The sequence below is a fragment of the Camelus dromedarius genome, chromosome 11, assembly GCF_036321535.1.
Source record: "Camelus dromedarius isolate mCamDro1 chromosome 11, mCamDro1.pat, whole genome shotgun sequence".
Classification (NCBI taxonomy): domain Eukaryota; kingdom Metazoa; phylum Chordata; class Mammalia; order Artiodactyla; family Camelidae; genus Camelus; species Camelus dromedarius.
In genome coordinates, this window is record NC_087446.1 from 63,323,201 (window position 1) to 63,343,461 (window position 20,261).

The window sequence follows — 20,261 nt, forward strand, 5'->3', positions numbered from 1 at the left end:
AGAAGCCTGGACACGGAGAGGGAGGAGGACAGCATTCTGTCCCCCGCTGCTCCGTGCTTCTCTGGCCAAGTGTGGCTGAGAGAGACAGACAGACAGACACCAGACTTCTGTCTCCCTCCAAGCCAAGAGGACGGCGTGAAGCCCCTGGATTTGTGTTGTTGGGGAACGTCTTGTGTCAGCAGAGCTTCCTGCTTCTCAGAGCACTTTCACCCCAGTTACTGATTTGATCCCTGAGGTAGCCCTGTGGGCAGGAAGGGGGAGCTTCCTTATCCTCCGTGAGGCCCAGTCACACAGGCCACACTGCGAAGAGACCAGAGCCACCTGGAGCTGGGCCTGTGTTTTGTAGGCTGTAGGATCGAGGGTGTGTTGTCTGGAGGGGGTTCGATATATATAAATTTAATCAAGGTGAAATTCCTATGGCAGTATTAACCATTTTAAAGTTTACAGTTCAGTGGCATTTAGTATATTCACATTGTTGTGCAAACATCGCCGCCAACCATCTCCATGGGAAGGGATGTTTTTAATTTTTCAGTTTTCTTTTTTTTTTTCTTAACATTTTTTATTGAGTTATACTCATTTTACAATGTTGTGTCAAATTCCAGTGTAGAGCACAATTTTTCAGTTATACGTGAACATACGTATATTCATTGTCACATTTTTTTCTCTGTGAGCTACCGTAAGATCTTGTGTATATTTTCCTGTGCTACACAGTGTAATCTTGTTTATCTATTCTACAATTTTGAAGTCCCATCTATCACTTCCCACCCTCCGCCCCCTTGGCAACCACAAGTTTGTATTTTTCAGTTTTCTTAAAGTCTCCCATAGAAAAACTGTTTCTCTGCTCACGACACTTCTGACACCAAATGTGTAGAGTTCCCCTCACCACTGCCATACCAACCAATTTTCCGACTCTCCAGACACCAGCTGGGTGTCCTATCATTTAATTCTGACACCAAGCACGTGGAGTTGGTGTCAGACTCCACAGGCTTAAGGGCTTAGATGTCAGTTGCAAGCAGTGGGTTCCCCTAGGTACACACACATCTATCCAACATGGCTACAAAGTTCGGGGTACCCACCCCCCCTCCAGTTTTAATAATTTGCTGGAATGGCTCATAAAACTCAGGGAAATACTTACTTACGTTTACTGTTTCATTATAAAGGATACAAATGAACAGCCAGATAAACAGGGACTATCTCTGTGGAGTTGGGGAGCACCACCCTCCTGGCACATGGATATGTTCACCAACCTGGGAGCTCTTGGAACCTCATAGTGTAGGTATTTTTATGGAAACTTTATCACGTAGACATGACCGATTATTGCTTTAATCTCTAGCCCCACCCTTCTCCCCAGAGGATGGGGTAGGGGGTGAGGCTGAAAGTTCCAAGCTTCTAATCAAGGCTTGGTCTTGCTGGTGAGCAGCCCCATCCCCAAGTCATCAGGAGCCCAAGAAGAGTCATCTCCCTGGAACAGAAGACATTCCTATCACCCAAGAGATTCCAAGGGGTTTGGGAGTTCTCTGTAAGATGCTCTTGTCACTGCGATTACTAGGAAATTACCAAGATTTTAGGAGCTCTGTGTAAGGAACCAGGGCAAAGACCAAATATATATCTTTTATTATATCACACCTCCACTTACACATCAGACCACTCCTAGATCAAGAAATCTGTCATGATGAACTATGATGACATCAAATGTGGTTCACTTTGATTTTTCAGGCAGTTCTGCTCTCTCTTTAGGGTCTCAGTTTCTATCAGTAGAGAGCCTTCTGAGAATTTTCACTTCCTTCCCCCTGCATTTGAGCCATGCTGATGGAGGCTCTACTGGACCAAGCGCCCTCCAAAAAGACCCAGGTCTGGCTTCTGTTCTCTCCACATGACCCACGGTCATTTCCGTTCCTCTCAAGACTGCATTTTAGTGGCTTAGTCTCCTGAGTCTGAATCTTCCACCCAGAACCTTTCCCCTCCCACACAGAGACATCACCCCCTGCAGCCTCACCTCCATCTGCTGCCCAGTCCCCTCACCCCCATCACCCAATGTGTATTTGCAGCAAGAGGAAGTGATGGCGGTTCCTTCTGGCAGAGGCACAGAGGGAAAGCTGCTCCCTCAGGAAGAAATAAGTGATAGCTCTGCAGTTTTCATGTGGTTGTTTTTCTTGGGAGGGAGGAGGTAGGCAGCTGGAAAGGGAGAGACTGGAACGAAAGGAAAGAGGGAGGGGGCAGGAGCCCAGGCTCCTTGCCAACCTGGATAGGAGGAGAGGGCAAATAATTAAAGCAACAGGACCAGCAGCAAAACAATTCCTGGAAATTTACTCTTTCTCCTTCCTCCCCCCCACCACTTCTTTTTTAAAAAATATAGACAAGACATTGTAGTCAACAATCAGAAAGGAAGGAAGGTACCAGGGAGGAGTTATTGGGAGGCACAGATAAAGGCAGGCAGCTTCCCAGGGTTGGGAGGGGGCCAAGGGCTTGCGCCTGGACCCTGGAGGAAGGGGTGGAGCAGATTGTCCCAGGAATTCCCCCACTCGCCTGGCCTTTGTGACCAAGGACCGTACTTTATGTGGTGAGGGCAGGTGGACTGTGGACAGGTCAAGGCTGAGGAGTTTGGCAGTGATAGCACGCCCTTCCCCAGCCTGAGCTTCCAGGAGGTCACTGAGTACAGAAGCCAAGTCCAACCGCAGAAGTTGCTCTGCCCTCCTGCCGTGGCTTTTCCAAGCCAGGAAGGTAGGCTTGTCTACCCAGAAGCACCAGAGCAAGGGCTCCCCAGGCTCCCCAAGACAGGATGTGGCCCAGCGGCCCCCGTCCTTGCTCTGCTTAGCTCTTCCCTGAGACAGTGGAGAGAACACTAGGTTGGGGACCAGACCTGGCTTTGACACCCTGTTCCACCACTTAGTAGCTTGGTAGCTTTGGGCAATCCACCTTACCTTTCTGAGTCTCACTTTCTTTATATGTAAAATGAGGATAACGGTGGCAAGGTTATAGTATGGGATGGATGACATCATATATGTAAAGCACTTGGCATAAACATGCCCCCTTTCCACTTCTTGTGGACGAGGAGAGAGAAATCCCTTCTGTGGAACTGACCTTGGTATCCTCTCCCTAGTCCTACCAACGCCAGCCATTTTTTCTCTGAACTGGATCAACACTCGCTTCTTTTATTTAGTCGTCTGATGTATGTGTTATGCAAAACGTCAAGAACCCCAGATGCCTCCATGTACCACCAGAGAGGAGCTGTAGTAATGGTGACAGCTAACAGCTGCTGAGCACGCACCATTTGCCAGGCATGACTGCAGTGTGCTTTCCAGGTATCATCTCATTTAATCCTCACAGCAACTTGAGGTGGGTTCTGTTGCAGACAGGGAAACTGAGGCACAATGAGGTCAAACAATTTGCCTGAGTCACACTGCCAGTAGTTCAGTAAACTCTTACTATTGGGATTCTTGACCTGGTGCCTGGCACCTAATGGCTTTAGGTGGTCTGTGAACTTACTGAAAACTAAATATAAAACCCTGTCTGTTGCGTTAAGTCGTTTTTATGGGGCTTCAAGCCTTCCTTGGCTGCTCGAAAGGATCCATGATGTCCGAATGGTTAAACATGACCACCCTAGAAGAGCTTCTCAGGGACATGGGGCAGGGTCTACACTTCTGTGGAGGGGACTCAGCCCCGAGAATTCTGGGAAATTTCTTGAGTGAGGGAGAAGTTGCCTTCATGGTGCTGAGAGAAGTGTGGGAGGATCTGGGGGAGGAGCTTGAGAAAGGGAAGGTGGGTTGCTTTTGCTTCCCAGCCCTTATCCTTCCTACAAGATGAAGGACAACTGTTTCCTCTCATGGTTTCTCAAGAGAGTGTGTGCCGGGGGATGGTGCATATTCGTCTAAGGAAGAGGAAACTTGGAGAGACTGACAGAGACTAGCAAGGCCCTGGGTACCATACCCTCAGGGAAACTGGGACCTCCCAGCAGTCTCTCAGAATGCCCCAGCTCTTCCCCCCTTCACTTCCCTATCCCCTCCCTGGCTTCAGTTCCTCCCTCAGATTCCCCCACCTCCTGACCCGCAGCACCTCCTCCAGGGTCCCTGTAGATGTGCTGATTCCAGGTTTATTCAGTTCTACTAACTTGTGCTGAGCACCTAATATGGGCTGGACAGAAATTCTTCTTGCATTCTGTGGAGCTGAGGCCCCAGCTTCCTAAGGTTTCACCAGTTTGATGAAAACATACGGATTCTTAAACTCCCAGAGAGCTGGTGTTCAGAGGACTCGCTGAAGTCATCTTTTTTTTTTTTTTAATTGAAGTATTGTCAGTTTACAATGTTCTGTCAATTTCTGGTATACAGCACAATGTTTCTGTCCAACATATACCTACATATATTCCTTTCCGTATTTTTTTCCATTATAGTTTACTGCAAGATATTGATTATAGTTCCCTGGGCTATACAGTATAACCTTGTTTGTCTATTTTATATATAGTAGTTAGTATCTGCAAATCTCAGACTCCCAGTTTATCCCTTACCACACCCTTCCCCTCCGGTAACCATGAGTTTGTTTTCTATGTCTGAGTCTATATTCTGTTTTGTAGATAAGTTCATTTGTGTCTTTTTTTTTGTTTTGGATTCCACATATGAGTGATCTCATGTGGTATTTTTCTTTCTCTTTCTGGCTTACTTCACTTAGAATGATGATCTCCAGGTGCATACGTGTTGCTGCAAATGACATTATTTTATCCTTTTTTATGGCTTGGTAGTATTCCATTGTATATGTGTACCACAACTTCTTTATCCAATCATCTGTTGATGGACATTTAGGTTGCTTCCATGTCTTGGCTATTGTAAATAGTGCTGCTATGAGCACTGGGGTGCCCGTATCTTTTCAAATTAGAGTTTCCTCTGGATATATGTCCTGGAGTGGGATTGCTGGATCATATGGTAAGTCTATTTTTTGTGTTTTAAGGAATCTCCATGCTGTTTTCCATACTGGCTGCACCAAACTACATTTCCACCAACAGGGTAGGAGGGTTCCCTTTTCTCCACACCCTCTCCAGCATTTATTGTTTGTGGACTTTTGAATGATGGCCATTCTGACTGGTGTGAGGTGATACCTCACTGTAGTTTTGATTTGCATTTCTCTGATAATGAGAGATACTGAGCATTTTTTCATGTCCCTATTGGCCATTTGTATGTCTTCATTGGAGAATTGCTTGTTTAGGTCTTCTGACCATTTTTTGATTGAGTTGTTTGCTTTTTTTGTTGTTGTTATTAAGTTATATGAGCTGTTTATGTATTTTGGAAATTAAGCTCTTGTCTAATAATTTGCAATTATTTTCTCCCATTCCATCGGTTGTATTTTTGTTTTGTTTATAGTTTCCTTTGCTGTGCAAAAGCTTGTAAGTTTAATTAGGTCCCATGTGTTTATTTTTTTCTTTTATTTCTATTGCCTGGGTAGACTGCCCTAGCGGAACATTGCTGATTTATGCCAGAGAATGTTTTGCCTATGTTTTCTTCTAGGAGGTTTATAGTGTCTTGTCTTATGTTTAAGTCTTTAAGCTATTTTGAGTTTATTTTTGTGTATGGTGTATGGGAGTGTTCTAACTTCACTGATTTCCATGTGGCTCTCCAGCATCCCAACAACACATGCCAAAGAGACTGCCTTTTCTCCACTGTATATTCTTGCCTCCTTTGCCGAAGATTAATTGGCCATAAGTATGTGGGTTTATTTCTGGGCTCTCTATTCTGTTTCATTGATCCATACGTCTCTTTTGTGCCAATACCATGCTGTTTTGATTACTGTAGCTCTGTACTATTGTCTGAAGTCTGGGAGGGTTATGCCTCTAGCTTTGTTATTTTTCTTGAATATTGCTTTGGCAATTCTGGCTCTTTTGTGATTCAATATAAATTTTAAGGTTATTTGTTCTAGTTATGTGAAAAATGTCCTGGATAATTTGATAGGGATCACATTAAATCTGTAGATTGCTTTGGATAGTATGGCCATTTTAACAGTATTTTTTTTTTTTACATTTTTTTTATTGAGTAGTAGTCATTTTACAATGTTGTGTCAAATTTCCAATGTAGAGCACAATTTTTCAGTTATACATGAATATATATACACACATATATATTCATTGTCAATTTTTTTTCGCTATGAGCTACCACAAGATCTTGTATATATTTCCCTGTGCTATACAGTATAATCTTGTTTATCTATTCTGCATTTTAAAATCCCAGTCTGTCCCTTCCCACCCCCTGCCCCCTTGGCAACCACAAGTTTGTATTCTATGTCTATGAGTCTGTTTCTGTTTTGTATTTATGTTCTTTTTCTTTTAGATTCCACATATAAGTGATCTCATATGGTATTTTGCTTTCTCTTTCTGGCTTACTTCACTTAGAATGACATTCTCCAGGAACATCCATGTTGCTGCAAATGGCGTTATGTTATCGGTTTTTGTGGCTGAATAGTATTCCATCGTATAAATATATCACCTCTTCTTTATCCAGTCATCTTTTGATGGACATTTGGGCTGTTTCCATGTCTTGGCTATTGTAAATAGTGCTGCTGTGAACATTGGGGTGCAGGTGTTATTTTGAAGCTGGCTTCCTTCTGGATATATGCCCAGGAGCGGGATTCCTGGGTCACATGGTAAGTCTATTCCTAGTCTCCTGAGGAGTCTCCATACTGTTTTCCACAGTGGCTTTCCTTGCTTCCCTCTCCCACTCTCAGTGATTTGGATGTCTTCTTTTACAATTCTGTGTTTATTCTTTTTGGAATTCATGGTAGTCATCACCTTTCCAGTTATGAGTTTCTCATTTTTGTAACATCCTTCTTCTTTTCTATTTAGAGTAGAACTGTCAATATTTCTTTTAGCATGGGTTTAGTGTTGCTAACCTCTTTCAATTTTTGCTTGTCTCTGTGAAGTTCTTTATCTCTCCTTCTATTCTGAAGGACAGCCTTGCTGGATAGAGTATCCTCGGCTGCATCTTCTTTTCATTCAGGACTTTGAATATATCTTGCCACTCCCTTCTGGCCTGTAGAGTTTGTGTCGAGAAATCAGCTGAGAGCCTGATGGGGGTTCCCTTGTAACTCACAATTTGTTTTTCTCTTGCTGCCTGTAGGATCATTTCTTTATCCTTGACTCTGGCCATCTTGATTATGGTATGTCTTGGTGTGGGTCTGTTTGGGTTCTTCCTGTTCGGGACCCTCTGAGCCTTCTGTATTTGGATATCTGATTCTTTCTTTAGGTTTGGGAAGTATTCAGTCATGATTTCTTCTAATACCTTTTCAATCCTCTTTGTTCTTTATTCCCCTTCTGGGACTCCTATCATGTGTAAATTGGCACGCTTTATATTATCCCATTGGTCCCTTATATTGTTTTCATTGTTTTTTATTTGTTTTTCTCTCAGCTGTTCTGATTGGGTGCTTTCTGTTGTCCTGTCTTCTAGGTCACTTATTCGTTCCTCTGCATTATCTAGCCTGCTTTGCACAGCCTTTAGGTCAGTTCACATCTCAGCAAATGAGTTTACTAATTCTGCTTGGTTCTTCTTTATAGCTTCTATTTCATTTTTGACATATTTTATATCTCTAAACACTATCTGTTTTAGTTCCTTCAGTACTTTGATCACTCCTTTTTTGAAATCTTGATCTAGCAGGCCATCAATGTCTATTTTCTTGATCGTGCTTTCAGGGGATTTCTCTTGATCTTTTAATTGGGAGTGGTTCTTCTGCTTCTTCATCTTGCTCATATCTCTCTGGCACTGTGGCTTAAGGAGTATCAGTTATCTAGTTCTCCTGGAGAAGGTGTGCTCTTAATGATTTTATTGAGAGGTCTTTGTGTCTTCGCCCTATTTCACAGACTCAGCTTGCTGTTTTCAGAGGCCCTCTGTTGGCGCCCTCGTCTGTGCTGCTCCCAGTGGCTGTCGGCTAGCAGATCATGAACCCTCCCAACACTGGGTCTGGTGCTGAGCTCTTACCCGGTGGGCAGGCGGGTCACTCCCCCTCCCGTGCCGCAGTCAGATGCTGCGCTTGGGCGGGTGAGACAGGTGGGTGGATCGTGCCCCCTCCCAGCACCGTGGTCAGGTGCTGCGTTCCTGCCAGGAAGGCAGGTGGCCGCCCGCCCTCTTCTGGCACCGGTTGCTCTGCTGCTCTGTGCAGCTGTGCGCTCCACCTCAGGTCGGTGCTCTGAAGGCGGGCTCGGGGAAGCCTGTGGAACGGTCCTGCCCCTGCTCCCTGCCACGTGGTGCGAGTTCTCTGAGGTGCCAGGGCAGAAAGATCCTCTCTGCCTCAGGCTGTAAACAAGTCTCAGTCCTGCCTAGGAGGATGCGGAGCCCCCAGGTAGGGATTCAGGTCTTGGCCCCGCCCCCGCCAGGGTGCTGCGCACAGGAGGAGATGGCGGCTGTGGCTGCGCCCGCCTCTCTTCTTGCAAGAAGTGCCAGTAATGGCAGCGCAGGTCTGAGGAGACAAAGGCTACGGCGCCCCTCCCCCCAGGGCACACCAGCCGTGTTGCTTTGCTTTTTTCGCAATTTATGGGGGACTGAGGCTGTTCTGCCCGTATCCCCTCCCAGCCCTGGCGCGCAGCCCCCTGCAGTCCCCCGGGGCTGCCTCAGCGCAGCCGCCCCTGTCCTCTGCCCGGCTTGGGCGGCCTGTCCCAGCCCTCGGCTTGCGTCTCGGGCTGGGTGTCGCGGGGACCCTTTGTGCCTGTTTAACTCAGTTCTGTTGGTCAAGGGGTGCTCGGGGCAGATTGAGCCTCAGAGGCTCCCCCTCCATCCTGCTGGCCTCTCCATTGGAGAGGGGGAGACCCAGCGAATGAGCGCTAGTCCTCCTTTGCCGCTCCCTCCCTGCGGGATTGATCCCACACTGTTTTGATATTTGTTCTTTCTTTTTCCCTACCAGATTTTTGGTGTATTTGTCTTTTGAAGAGGGCGATGTTCTGTTGGAGTTCATTGGGTGCTCTGGTTGGCTGGGTGGGTCCATAGATGTGAGTTTTGGTGTATTTGTGGGAGAGAGTGAGCTACGAGTGTCCTTCTACTCTGCCATCTTGGCCCCGAGTAGGGACAGATATTCAATACCTGGAGGCAAGGTTACTTCTCTTCACTGTGGGACGTCACTGCAGGTAGCAGGGCTGGAGGTGTGTAGAGCTTGAAACAAACTGGCACAGTGGGTCCCAGCCCTGCCCATTCCACCTCCCTTTTGTTGTCTAAGCTCTCTCTCTTCAGAAGAGCCCTCCTGGGTGGAGAAGAGGGAATGAGTGCCTGGGGAATGGTGCTCTTAACTCTTGGCCCTGGTTCCAGCTGAGATTTTGCCTGGTGCCACTAGGGGGCGCGTGCCTCCCCTCCAGGGTGCCCAGTGCTCAGAGCTGCTGCCCCAGAACAGGTGCAGCTGCCCCTCCCAAGACTTCTGGGCAGAGATTTTAGTCCTTGAGCCTCCCTGCCACGGATTGCCTCTGAGAGACCTCTCCTGTCTCTGAAGCTTTCAGGTGAGTGGGTGTCATCCTGGCTTCTTCTGTCTCTCACTGCTCTTTCCCAAGGTTCCTGGGGTTGTTCCCACGGGGGATTGGTCTGAGAGCCCTGAGGCCCCCAGGAAGTGGTTGTGGCGCTCTAGGGTCCCCAAGAGAGAAGCAGAGGACATGAGGGCTGGGACAGGTTTGCTCCATGGTCTCTTGGAAACTTATGGTGAAGGACTTTGTGGTCATTGAGGGAAAGAGCTCTTGTCTCTTCCAAGAAAAGAAACCATGATCTTATCCCTTAGCAAAGTTTGTGTTTGCCTAGGGTTTACAGGTCACCTAGGCTTACTGAGAGTTTCCTGGGTGCCGTCCTCCCTCATGACCGTCTTCCTCCTCGCCCTCTGGGAAGCCCTAGTAGGAGAAGAAGGTCCTGCTAGTCACCCAGGACGCGGGGATGGGCTCGGGTCTGTCAGACCAGCCTTTGCCAGTTCTGCTACCAACTCCCACCTTGAGGGACAGACACTTCCAGGACTACCATCGGTTCCCTGCAGAGAACAGTTACACCTAAAGGCTGAATCTGCACCCCCGTGGGGATTTTTCCTCTTCTGGGTGAGGTGAAGGGCAGTTGAGCCTCTGTATCTTTGCTGGAGCCTCTCCTTCCCTCCTCGTGCCCCTCGTCTGTCCTTACTTACCAGTCGCAGCTGTGACCACTGTGGACAGTGAGGAGATGCCCTGTGCAGGGAACCTGGCTGCTTCTGTCCCTGCCCCGGCCCCACGCAGCACCGTCCCCTGATGGATTCACCCCCTTTAATGAACGGCATCCCCCACCACACCATGAAAGCCCCTCCATGCGCAGCTGTCCTGGGGCCCAGTCACCAGTCCTTTCTTTAGTCTCCTGTGAGGAAGGTCCTTCCACCTCTCCACAGTCTCCGTGATACAAACTAAAGAACCATCTTTCCAGTTATTGGGGTTACAGCCCTCCCTGCTTGGGGAAGTTAGCTTCATGTTTTTGGTCATGGTTCAAGTCAGTCTTTTCTTCCTTTGGGGTCTCAGTATGTGAGTGGTCTGGATTCTGGGTGTGTGGCTGGGCAGGGCCAGCCTCAGCCCAGGGTGGGCAGAGGCAACGTCGCCGGGCCCCCAGGGCTGTGGACGGGGCATCCTCACGGAGGGAGAGGGGAACAGGTGTCAGACCAGTTTTGTGTCAGTCCCTCCATCAACCCTCCCAGCATCTGGGACAAGTCTCACCACTGTGTGCGTCCCCCCCAATTCTCTTCTTGTCCCCTGTCTTTGTCTCTGCGATCAGACTCCTCCACTGCTCTTCTGAGCCCCTTTCTGCCCCAGAGAACTACTTTATCAGGAAGAGCCCTTGGATCCTTTTGCCTTGTCCCTCTAATCCTAGAGGGGCTGACAGGGGACATAGTCATCGGGAATGAATTCTGAGTGTTGAGCCAGAGGAGGAAAGGAGGCTCAGAGACTAAGTCAGCCGCCCAAGGTCACACAGCTGGTTGGCAGCAGAGCTGGGTGTTGAAGCCACATGTGTCTTGATTCCAAGTGTATCCTCTTTGTAAGAATCCCCAGTAGGTCAGGGAGACGTGTGTCCCAGACTTGAGCAGGAGAAAGGGAGGAGGACAGTTAGGGAGCATGAGACCAAGACCATAAGTGTTCCTAAGCGTGTGTGTGTGGGGGGTGTTGAGGGGGTGGACAGAGGGAAACAGGGAGGAGTGGGAAGACCAAGAAAAGGTGTTTGGAAATGATCCTCAAGGGGTTGTTTGGAAAGGCAATGGTGTGGATTAGAATGGTGTCAGTGTACCAAGGAGCGTGCATTTGGGGCCAGAATCAACACTACTCACTAAACAGGTGAATAGGCCAAACTTGAGGACCCCATGCCAGAGAGCCTGGGGGCTGGATGGCAAACCAGCTCGGTGTGTGTCCTTCAGTCCTCTTGTTGGAACACTAGGCAGACTCCAGCTTTACCCCAACCTGTCTGTGTGTGTCCCCTGCAAAGCTATGTGGCTGTACCTGGCGGCCCTGGTGGGCCTGTACCACCTCCTGCGCTGGTACCGGGAGAGGCAGGTGGTGAGCCACCTCCGGGACAAGTACGTCTTCATCACGGGCTGTGACTCGGGCTTCGGGAACCTACTGGCCAGGCAGCTGGACCTGCAAGGCCTGCGGGTGCTGGCTGCGTGTCTGACCGAGAAGGGGGCCCAGCAGCTGAGGAAGCAGACGTCTGACAGGCTGGAGACGGTGATCCTGGATGTCACCAAGACAGAGAGCATTGCTGCGGCCACCCAGTGGGTGAAGGAGCATGTGGGGGACAGAGGTATGGCCCATGTCTCTCAAGTCTGGTCTTGTCTCTCTGTAAGGGGAAGCCCTTGTCTGGTACCTGGCGAAGATTCTCTGTGTTTTCCCGCACTTGAAGCCCCACCTCATTCCAGACGTCTCCTAGCTTAGTGGGGTGGACGTGGGGCTCTGGCTGGAAGGGTGCATGGGTTGGGTGGGGCTGCCCTGGAGCTGGACTGTATTCTCAGGACTTTAACATGTTCTTGCTGGTGACCCATAATCATGTGTTTTGGGTTTAAATGTCACCCATTTCAGATGATGTAGCTGAGATCAGGACTCGTTCTAGGTCTAGCAGGGCCATCACTTTCTCTCTGTTTCCTGTTTTTCTTTTTTTCTTCTTCTTTTTCATTTCTAAATATTTTACAATTCTGCATGTGCTTTACAAGGGAGGTAAAGAACTTAAATTTCTTTTATCTAAGTATAAATGTAAAACGTGATCACTGTGAAAAATCAGAAAATTTAGGGATAAAAATCAAGTGCACTCAGTATCTCGCTACTTAGACACAAGTACTGTTAACATTCATATATATGTGGTGTTATGATTTGCACATAGTTGTTATCCTGTTCATTTCATTTAATGAGCATTTTAACAACATAATAAAATTGCTTCAAACACGTAATTTTAAAAGAATGAGAATATTCTATCCTTTTGAATAGCATTACTTACAAAAATACTATATTATGGTATGGTAAAAACATTACTTCCTCCTTTTTGTTCATTCTATTCATCGTAAATGATGTTTGGTAAACTATTCTTTACTCAAATCTCTACTCTGTCATTATGTATATTGACTGGGTTCTTAGAAGTCAGAATCTGGTGAATGTCCCATAAGGTCAGGCCAGTTCCTGAGAGGCGGAGGGAGTGAGCTGTGTGTGTCAATGCTTCTGCCACCCTTGCCCCTACTCCTCTGAATTCCTCCTTCTGCTCCCCTCAGTTCTGTTGGTTGGTAAGTCTTCAAGTCCTTGAGATTGTGTCTTTGGGTCTTCAAGAGAGGTTTCCGTGAAGCTGAGTGAACTGTACACTGACGGGGGTCGGGCCAGAGTGGCCTCCTGTGTGGGTAGAAGAGAGGCTGGAAGAGAGAGTGGCACTTGCTGGGACAGGGGTTGAGTGCTGTATTGGGGGAGGCAGTAAGGAGGCATCCTTGCCTCCCCCTGAAAGCCTGCCTCTGGGGACTCCCCAGAGCCCTGCAGGAACATTGCTCAGTATTGATGCAGGGTGTTTGAGGGCTGGTCCTCTCAGACTTGACCTGTCTCCACATTCCCCCAAACCTAGGGTTTCAGATCTGTTTACTCAACCAATCTGTACTCAGACATACAGGTGTGACAACGCAGAACTTAATTCTCGGCGGTCCAGACTGTGGACACAGCAGACTCCCTCCTCCTCAGCCCCTGCCTCCGTCAAAGCTGGGCGCTTGCGCGCTGCCCCGTGGCAGCGGGCTGGGCCAGGGGCCCTGAGTCCAGAGGAAGGCGCACCTGTCGTCCAGCACTTACGGGGCTGCTCTGCCCTGACCCCGGCAGCACCCTGCTATCTGTCCCAGCTGCTCCCCATGCAGCCTCTCTCCTAAAGCCCTCGCTGGACTGGAAGGTGATTTGGAACCCGAGCTGAGCCCCCGCTCAGGGACAAGCATGATACTGCCCTCTTGCCCTCACTGTTCCCAGGACTCTGGGGCCTGGTGAATAACGCGGGCATCTCCATACCCACCGCACCCAATGAGTGGCTGACGAAACAGGACTTCATGAAGATCCTGGACGTGAACCTGCTGGGGGTGATCGAGGTGACCCTGAGTCTGCTGCCCCTTGTGAGGAAGGCGAGGGGCCGTGTGGTCAACGTCTCCAGTGTCATGGGCCGGATTTCCCTGTTTGGTGGAGGATACTGTGTGTCCAAGTACGGCGTTGAGGCCTTCTCAGACTCCCTCAGGTACTGGCCTAGGACAGAGCCCCCCGCCCCCGGTCCCCCTGCTCTGTGCTTCTGGGACTGGGTAGGGGCTGTGAGCGAGGCCTTTGACAGGGGTTTTCTTTCTTCACAGACTTAGAGTCTCTTTGCCCCAGAACCTTCTCTCTTGCTTTTGCCAGGCATTCACTGGGAAGCTCCTTTTAAGTTCTTGGTATCAGGATGGGCTCCAGGAGTATAGAGATCAAGTGAATGTACCTCTGCGCTGGAGGAGGGCCCAGAATTGGAAAGTGAGGCAGAATTGTCACCAATATAACTTGACTACAGGGTGTCCATATACATCACTGCTTTGCTGTGAGGTTGCGGGGAGCCTGGGAGGCAGTGTAACCCCGTGGAAGCAGTTAATCAAGGGAGCTAATTAATTGTATCAGTGGTAGAGAGTCTAGTGGCTGCAGGGCTGGGGGTGGCTTGAGTGTGGGGTGGGGAGTGACCCCAGGTAGGGAGACGCTTCTCAGAGGACATTTTGACAGCCCAGCAGATGGATGGCCAGGGAGCTGACTGGCGAGGAGAGGAGAGAGGAAACTGAGGAGTGTGGAGGAGGTAAATTGTACAAAGCCCGGTGACTGGCTGGGTGCCAGGTGAATATGAGGAGATAGCATTTAAGGGGCACAACTGGTAAGATTGAGAAGTATAAGCACATGTATGGAAAATCTTGGGAAAACGTTTCTCCCGCCCTCTGACGTTCTTGCCTTTATGCCTGTCTGCACTGCAGGAGGGAGCTCTCCCACTTTGGGGTGAAGGTGGCTATGATCGAGCCCGGTGTCTTCAGCACCAATATAACCAACATGGAGGCATTTTCTCAGAGTTTCCGGACAGCATGGGATCAGGCCAGCCCAGAGGTCAAGGAACTCTATGGAGAGACGTTTGTGCCCACCTGTGAGTGAGCTGTCGACCTCGGGGAGAGAAGCAAACCCTTGTCTGGAAGCCTGGGTCATCATTAGCGCCCCCTCCAGGCTCAGGTCCATCCTCCACACTCTGAACCCCCCCAACCCCCACAGTGGGGACATCCCCAGGGTCCCATGTGGTGAACTGGTGACCCAAGGAAAGTATCCAGGCCTTGTACACCCGGGGACCACTGTCTCCTCTTACCTCTTAGTTATTTGGGGATGAAATTGAGCCAAGGAGGGAAGACATCCACATACTCACGGCAGGATGGTGTTAGCGCCAGGCTGGCTTAGGCACCTAGATTTCCAGTGTTTGTGGAGAGCTCCGGTTTATGCGGTGCACACATTCCCAGGAGTCGAGGCGGAGGGGGCTAGCGAGGACTGTGACAGTGGGGTAAGACTGAGGACACGCTCGAGTGAAACCCATGAATTGCATTTGGAGTGTAAGTGCTTTTTTAGGAACTTTTTTCTTTAGTGTATCTGAAAAGTGGGAGGGTTGAGACCTGAGAATAATTTGGACGGTGTCTCCCTCTGAACAGTCCTGGAGTCACTTGAAACACTGAAACCAAGATGGTCCAAGAATCTGTCCTTGGTGACGAACTGCATGGAGCACGCCCTGACCGCCTGCCACCCCCGCACGCGATACTCCTGTGGCTGGGATGCCAAGCTCTTCTACCTCCCCATGAGCTACATGCCCACCTTCCTGGTGGATTTCATGGCCTACTGGAGCTCCCCAAGGCCTGCTCAGGCCCTGTAGCCCCAAACTAGGGTGCATGGGGGGGTGGGGTACTATGTGAGGGAAGGGATGCATCAGTGAAGGGAAATGCAGTGGAGAGGGGATCTCGTGTCACCAGGGAGACCTGTCTCTCCTCCCTCTCCACCTCCTCCCCAGTCTTCTCGTGGGACATTACTGAGGACTTCGGGGATATTAGGAGGAAGGAACCAAGTTTTGTGGTGAGGAACAGGGACCAATAGTTCATTTCTGTGTCTAGTTTCTTGATCAGTCCCTTTAGGCTCTGAGCCTTATGGCACTCCTGCCACCCTGAGGAATCCACACGTTTTGGGGGGTGTGAGCTGCTGGAAGTGTATCAGCCCGCTCCCCCCTGCCCCTGTCCACCTCTGCTGGGGTGCCTTGGCCCTGGCCAGCCTCCCCCTCCCACAGGATAGAAATGGCCTTGGGGAGGTAAAAGCCTCTCTTCCTTGATGACACCTGTGGACAGGGGTGAGAGGGGGCAACCACCAGCCTGGCACATCAGCCCAGGTGCCAACACAGCTGTGGCTGTGAGGGGGTGTCCTCAATAGGGGTCCTGACACAAGACACAGATACCAACTTTTGATTTGTCATGAAACCATGCATTTCCAATTATTATTTTTTCGTTAAAACAAAAGTTGGAAAGTTTACCCAGGCCAGTGATTGGGACCAGGGCCCTGGGGAGCAGCGGGTTGTGGATCCAGGAGAGGAAGAGTCCGGTGCCTTCATGGAGGGGAAGGGTGAGCGGACGGCCTGAGGAGGGGTTTGAAGAGGGAAGTGAAATCATCCCTTCTTCCACAGACGTGAGGGTATAATATATAATAACAATCTTTCCAGGGTTTGTCAAGGGACCTGGGTCACAGGGTTAGAGCCAAGGATGGACCCAGGGAGAGGTGTCTTAGGACTGCAGGGCCCAGACCCTTCCCTGGCAACGTGTAGCCTCTGGCTCCGCAGAAGCCTTTCTGTGGCCCTCCCTCTGTCCCCTCCTTTCGAGTCACTGTCTTCCATCCTTTGCCATCCCCGCGATCCCCAACCTAGATCCCCTCCCCGACCCTCAAGGGGAGGGGAGTTAATTCTGTACCCGTCTTATGTTTTCTGCTAACCTTTACTGAGCACCTACTGTGTGCTGGGCAGGAATTCCCTTGGTTTCCCGGGGCTTCCCGAATCTGCGTCACCGCTGCTCTCATGATACTCTGTATGGACTCAATGGAGAAGGAATTTGCACAGAGTCATACGGATTTCCAGGCTGAGTACCAATTTCAGTTGGGAGGTATCTCCCAGTCATCTTAACTCACCTTCCTCATTATAAAAATGAGGTTATGGGGACTTTGGGGAATTTTATGCCTTTGAACAATATTTTATGATATTATATACCTTAAAAAGCATTGACTTATACAGTCATTTGAAATGTCATCTAAGTAAACATTTACTGAGTGGGTTTGACATAAATGCAGACAGTGTGAACTATAAGAACTAGATCAGAGGGGCCTCCAGTGTGAACAGGAAGATACCTGAGGACCCCACGACAGAGGGTGAGTGACAGAACTTGAGTACAACTTTAGCCTTCAGGCACTGTTCTCCGTGAGCTGTGTGGCTGTGCCTGGCGGCCCTGGTGGGCCTGTGCCACCTCCTGCGCTGGTACCGGGAGAGGCAGGTGGTGAGCCACCTCTGGGACAAGTACGTCTTCATCACGGGCTGTGACTCGGGCTTCGGGAACTGCTGGCCAGGCAGCTGGACCTACGAGGCCTGCGGGTGCTGGCTGCGTGTCTGACCGAGAAGGGGGCCCAGCAGCTGAGGAAGCAGACGTCTGACAGGCTGGAGACGGTGATCCCGGATGTCACCAGGACAGAGAGCATCGCTGCGGCCACCCAGTGGGTGGAGGAGTGCTTAGGGGCAGAGATACACCTGGACTTCTTTTGTGTTTGTTTATTTCTTCTCTCTGAGCAAGAGGAACTCTCTTCTGCTCACTGGGAAGATCCCCAAGATGCCTTGATTTTCAAAGCCTTGCCCTTTGCTTGAAACTGATGCAGGGTGTTTCAGAGTCTGCCCCCTGATGTCCAATGCAGAGCTATTCTCCAGATTCTCCTGCCCTGGGTGTTCAAGTGTGCTTCTCCCAGACAGATTTCAGAAAGTGATTATTCATGGTTTTTTCTTTCCTTTTTCTCCTTTATTTCTTTTAAAAAAAAAATTTCCGTTTTCCTTTCTCTTCTCTAGCTTTCCCTTCCTTTCTGTTTCTTACCCTTCCTCCTGCCTGTGTTTGTCTTTCTCCTGTCTGAGAAATATTCAAACTCTATACGGAAGCAATAACCATCATCATGAGATTTGTGAGCCCCATTCTACGTTCCCAAACTGTCTGTGCATTTAGTTAAGATGGGTTTATTGCCTACTGAACGTAAGCAGTGGTAGAGCCCGTGTTCAGCATGCACAAGGTCCTGAGTTCAATCTCCAGTGCCTCCATGGAAAATAAATGAATAAAAATCTAATAAACCGCCCTCCAAAAGAAGCCCCAAACCAAACAAACAAACACACACAAAAAACCCAGATACTTCTTTGCGATTCCTAAGAGTACACGATAAATGTGTCGGGGACAAGAAGATTTGGTCTTTACCTGAAAAGTCTCACAGCTGAGAAAGGGACAAGACATACAGAAATGTTGATCCCTTATGACCATCCCTTATCCCTAACTAAGTTAGCCATGGTGGCCTTGGTAGGCAGCAGAATGAGGGGAGGGTCTGGGAGATAGGGACTGAGCTGAGGATTGAAGAACTGAACTTGGGAACCTGGCAACCTGACGAAGTAGAGTGGGAAGACTTTCTGAGTGAGGGGATGGTGTCAGCCTAGGCCCAGGATGAGTAATGGTTGACCACTTATGCTGTGGGGTCCCCCAGGGGCAGGCAGAAATGAACGAGTGGGCTTATGGAGGGCTGTGGATCCCAGGCAGACTATGGATCATTATGCTGTTTCCGATGGAACCCCATGGAAGGACTTTTATCAGAGGAGCTACAATAATTGAATAAACCTCTAGAGAACCTACTGGCTGCAGAGCAGAGGATGGCTCAGAATGTGGGGCCGCTGAGACCGTAGGTAGGGAGATGCTCCTTAGAGGACAGTTACAATAACCCAGCTGACCGGTGGCCAGGTTGTTGACTAGAACAGAAGAGGGGAGGAGGAGTGTGGAGGAGGTAAGGTGGGAAACTCCGGTGATTGGATGGATGTGAGGGGAATAGGAGGAGACAGCATATAAGTGGCGCTGAGCAGCACAGCTGGTAGGATTTAGAGCTGATAAGCACACGTATGTGAAATATTTCAAAAAATATTCAAACTCTATACAGAAGCAGTAACCGCCATCATAAGTTTTCTCTCCTTGGCTGCTGTGCTTCACAACTCCCTGACCTTTCAAGCTTACCCACCCCAGTCTGCGGTGAGGTTTTATTGATTTTGTTTGGCTCCCGTGGTGGCTGAAGACCTTGCCCCTCTGCCTCTTGGCTAGCAGACGGGCGCTCTCCTACTCTGGGATGACGTGGCTATGACTGAGTCTGGTTACTGTAAGACCAATATGACCAGCCCTGAGATGTTTTGGGGGGCTTACGGGCAGCATTGTACTGGTCCATCCCAGAGGTCCAAGAACTCAAGGGGAGACGTTCTTAGCAGCAGGTGAGTGAGCCATGGACCTTGGGGAGAGAAGCAATCATTTCTCTGGTAGCCTGGGTCCATCATTTGTACCTCCTCCAGTCTCAGGTCCATTCTCCAGGCTCTGACTGCCCCACGCAATGGGGACATGAGCTCCACCCCCAGGTCCTGTGTGGTCAACTGGTGACCTAAGGAAAGGATCTAGGCCTTGTAGACCCGAGCACCACCGTCTCATACAAACCCCTTGTATTTTGGGAGGAAACTGAAGCCTTAGAGGGACGATATCCATGGAGTCATGGCAAACTGACATTAGAGCAGCTGGTTTTCATGTGCTTAGGTTTCTAATGTTTGTAGCAACATCCAATATGTATCAGATATTCTCAGAAATATGGCCAGAGGTCACTTAGTGTGGAACAGTTGTTCCTGTGGGAAAAATTTGGGCACTTCTTGGGAGATTTGGATGGGTTTGGGGTAGGGGGTGGCCAGGAATTATTTGAAGCTTTCTTCCCATATTAGAGCTGTGAATTGGAGAGGAGGGATGTGGAAGTATATAAGGCAACTCTCTCATCCTGAACAGACATCAAAATAATAAAGTATTTTGAAACATTGCAAGTTGATTCTCTGTGCTTAGTCATGGACTGCACAGACATGCTCTGACCACCTGCCTCCCACGCGTCTGATACTCACCTGGCTGGGATGTCAAGCTCATCTCCCTCCCCACGAGCTACATGCCCTCCTTCCTGGTGGATGTCATGGTTGACTTGAGCTCCCCGAGGCCTGCCAGGGCCCTGTGAAGTCAAGACAGGGGTATTTGTGGGGTCAGGTTGGGTGCCGTGTGAGGGCATGATGCTTGGGGATGCTCATGAGGAGGGAAATAGGGTAGAGAGAGAGATCTTCTCATCTCTAAGGTCACGTAGCTCCCCTTCCTTCTAATCTCTGCTCCAAGCTTCTCCTGAGACTCTGGGGATGTTAGGAAGAAGGGGCCTAGATTTGTGGCTGAGGAACAGGACTCCAATAGAACACGCCTGTGCCCTCTTCCTTGAGCAGCGTCTCAAGGCTCTGAGCCTCATGAGCCTCCTGCCAGCCTGAGGGATCTACACTTTTTGGAGGGTGTGAGCAGGGGCTCAGCCTCACCTGCTCTGCCTCTCTTCGCCTCCTCAGGGTGTGTGCTGGGTTTCCTTATCCCATGGGATGAAAATTGCCTGGAGGAGGCAAAGTCCCCGTTCTCCACGGAAAACACCTGTGGAGAGGGCTTGGGGATGCACAACCACCAGCCTGACCCAACAG

At 49.5% G+C, this 20,261-nt stretch overlaps 1 protein-coding gene across 1 annotated transcript; it reads left to right on the forward strand.

The window, feature by feature from the left end:
* Positions 1 to 426: 426 nt before the first annotated feature.
* On the forward strand, positions 427 to 17,203 carry RDH16 (retinol dehydrogenase 16). Its single transcript, XM_010990974.3, has 5 exons — positions 427 to 9,451; positions 11,424 to 11,738; positions 13,418 to 13,676; positions 14,422 to 14,585; positions 15,133 to 17,203. Exons 2-5 carry the CDS (start codon positions 11,426 to 11,428, stop codon positions 15,348 to 15,350), a joined length of 954 nt encoding a protein of 317 aa, XP_010989276.3. The 5' UTR covers positions 427 to 9,451; positions 11,424 to 11,425; the 3' UTR covers positions 15,351 to 17,203.
* Positions 17,204 to 20,261: the final 3,058 nt, after the last annotated feature.

Coding starts and splice junctions, on each gene's coding strand:
- RDH16 (XM_010990974.3), top strand. CDS start 11,426: ATGTGGCTGTACCTGGCGGCCCTGGTGGGCCTGTACCACCTCCTGCGC. Junction 11,739..13,417: donor GGAGCATGTGGGGGACAGAG/GTATGGCCCATG, acceptor CACTGTTCCCAG/GACTCTGGGGCCTGGTGAAT. Junction 14,586..15,132: donor AGAGACGTTTGTGCCCACCT/GTGAGTGAGCTG, acceptor CCCTCTGAACAG/TCCTGGAGTCACTTGAAACA.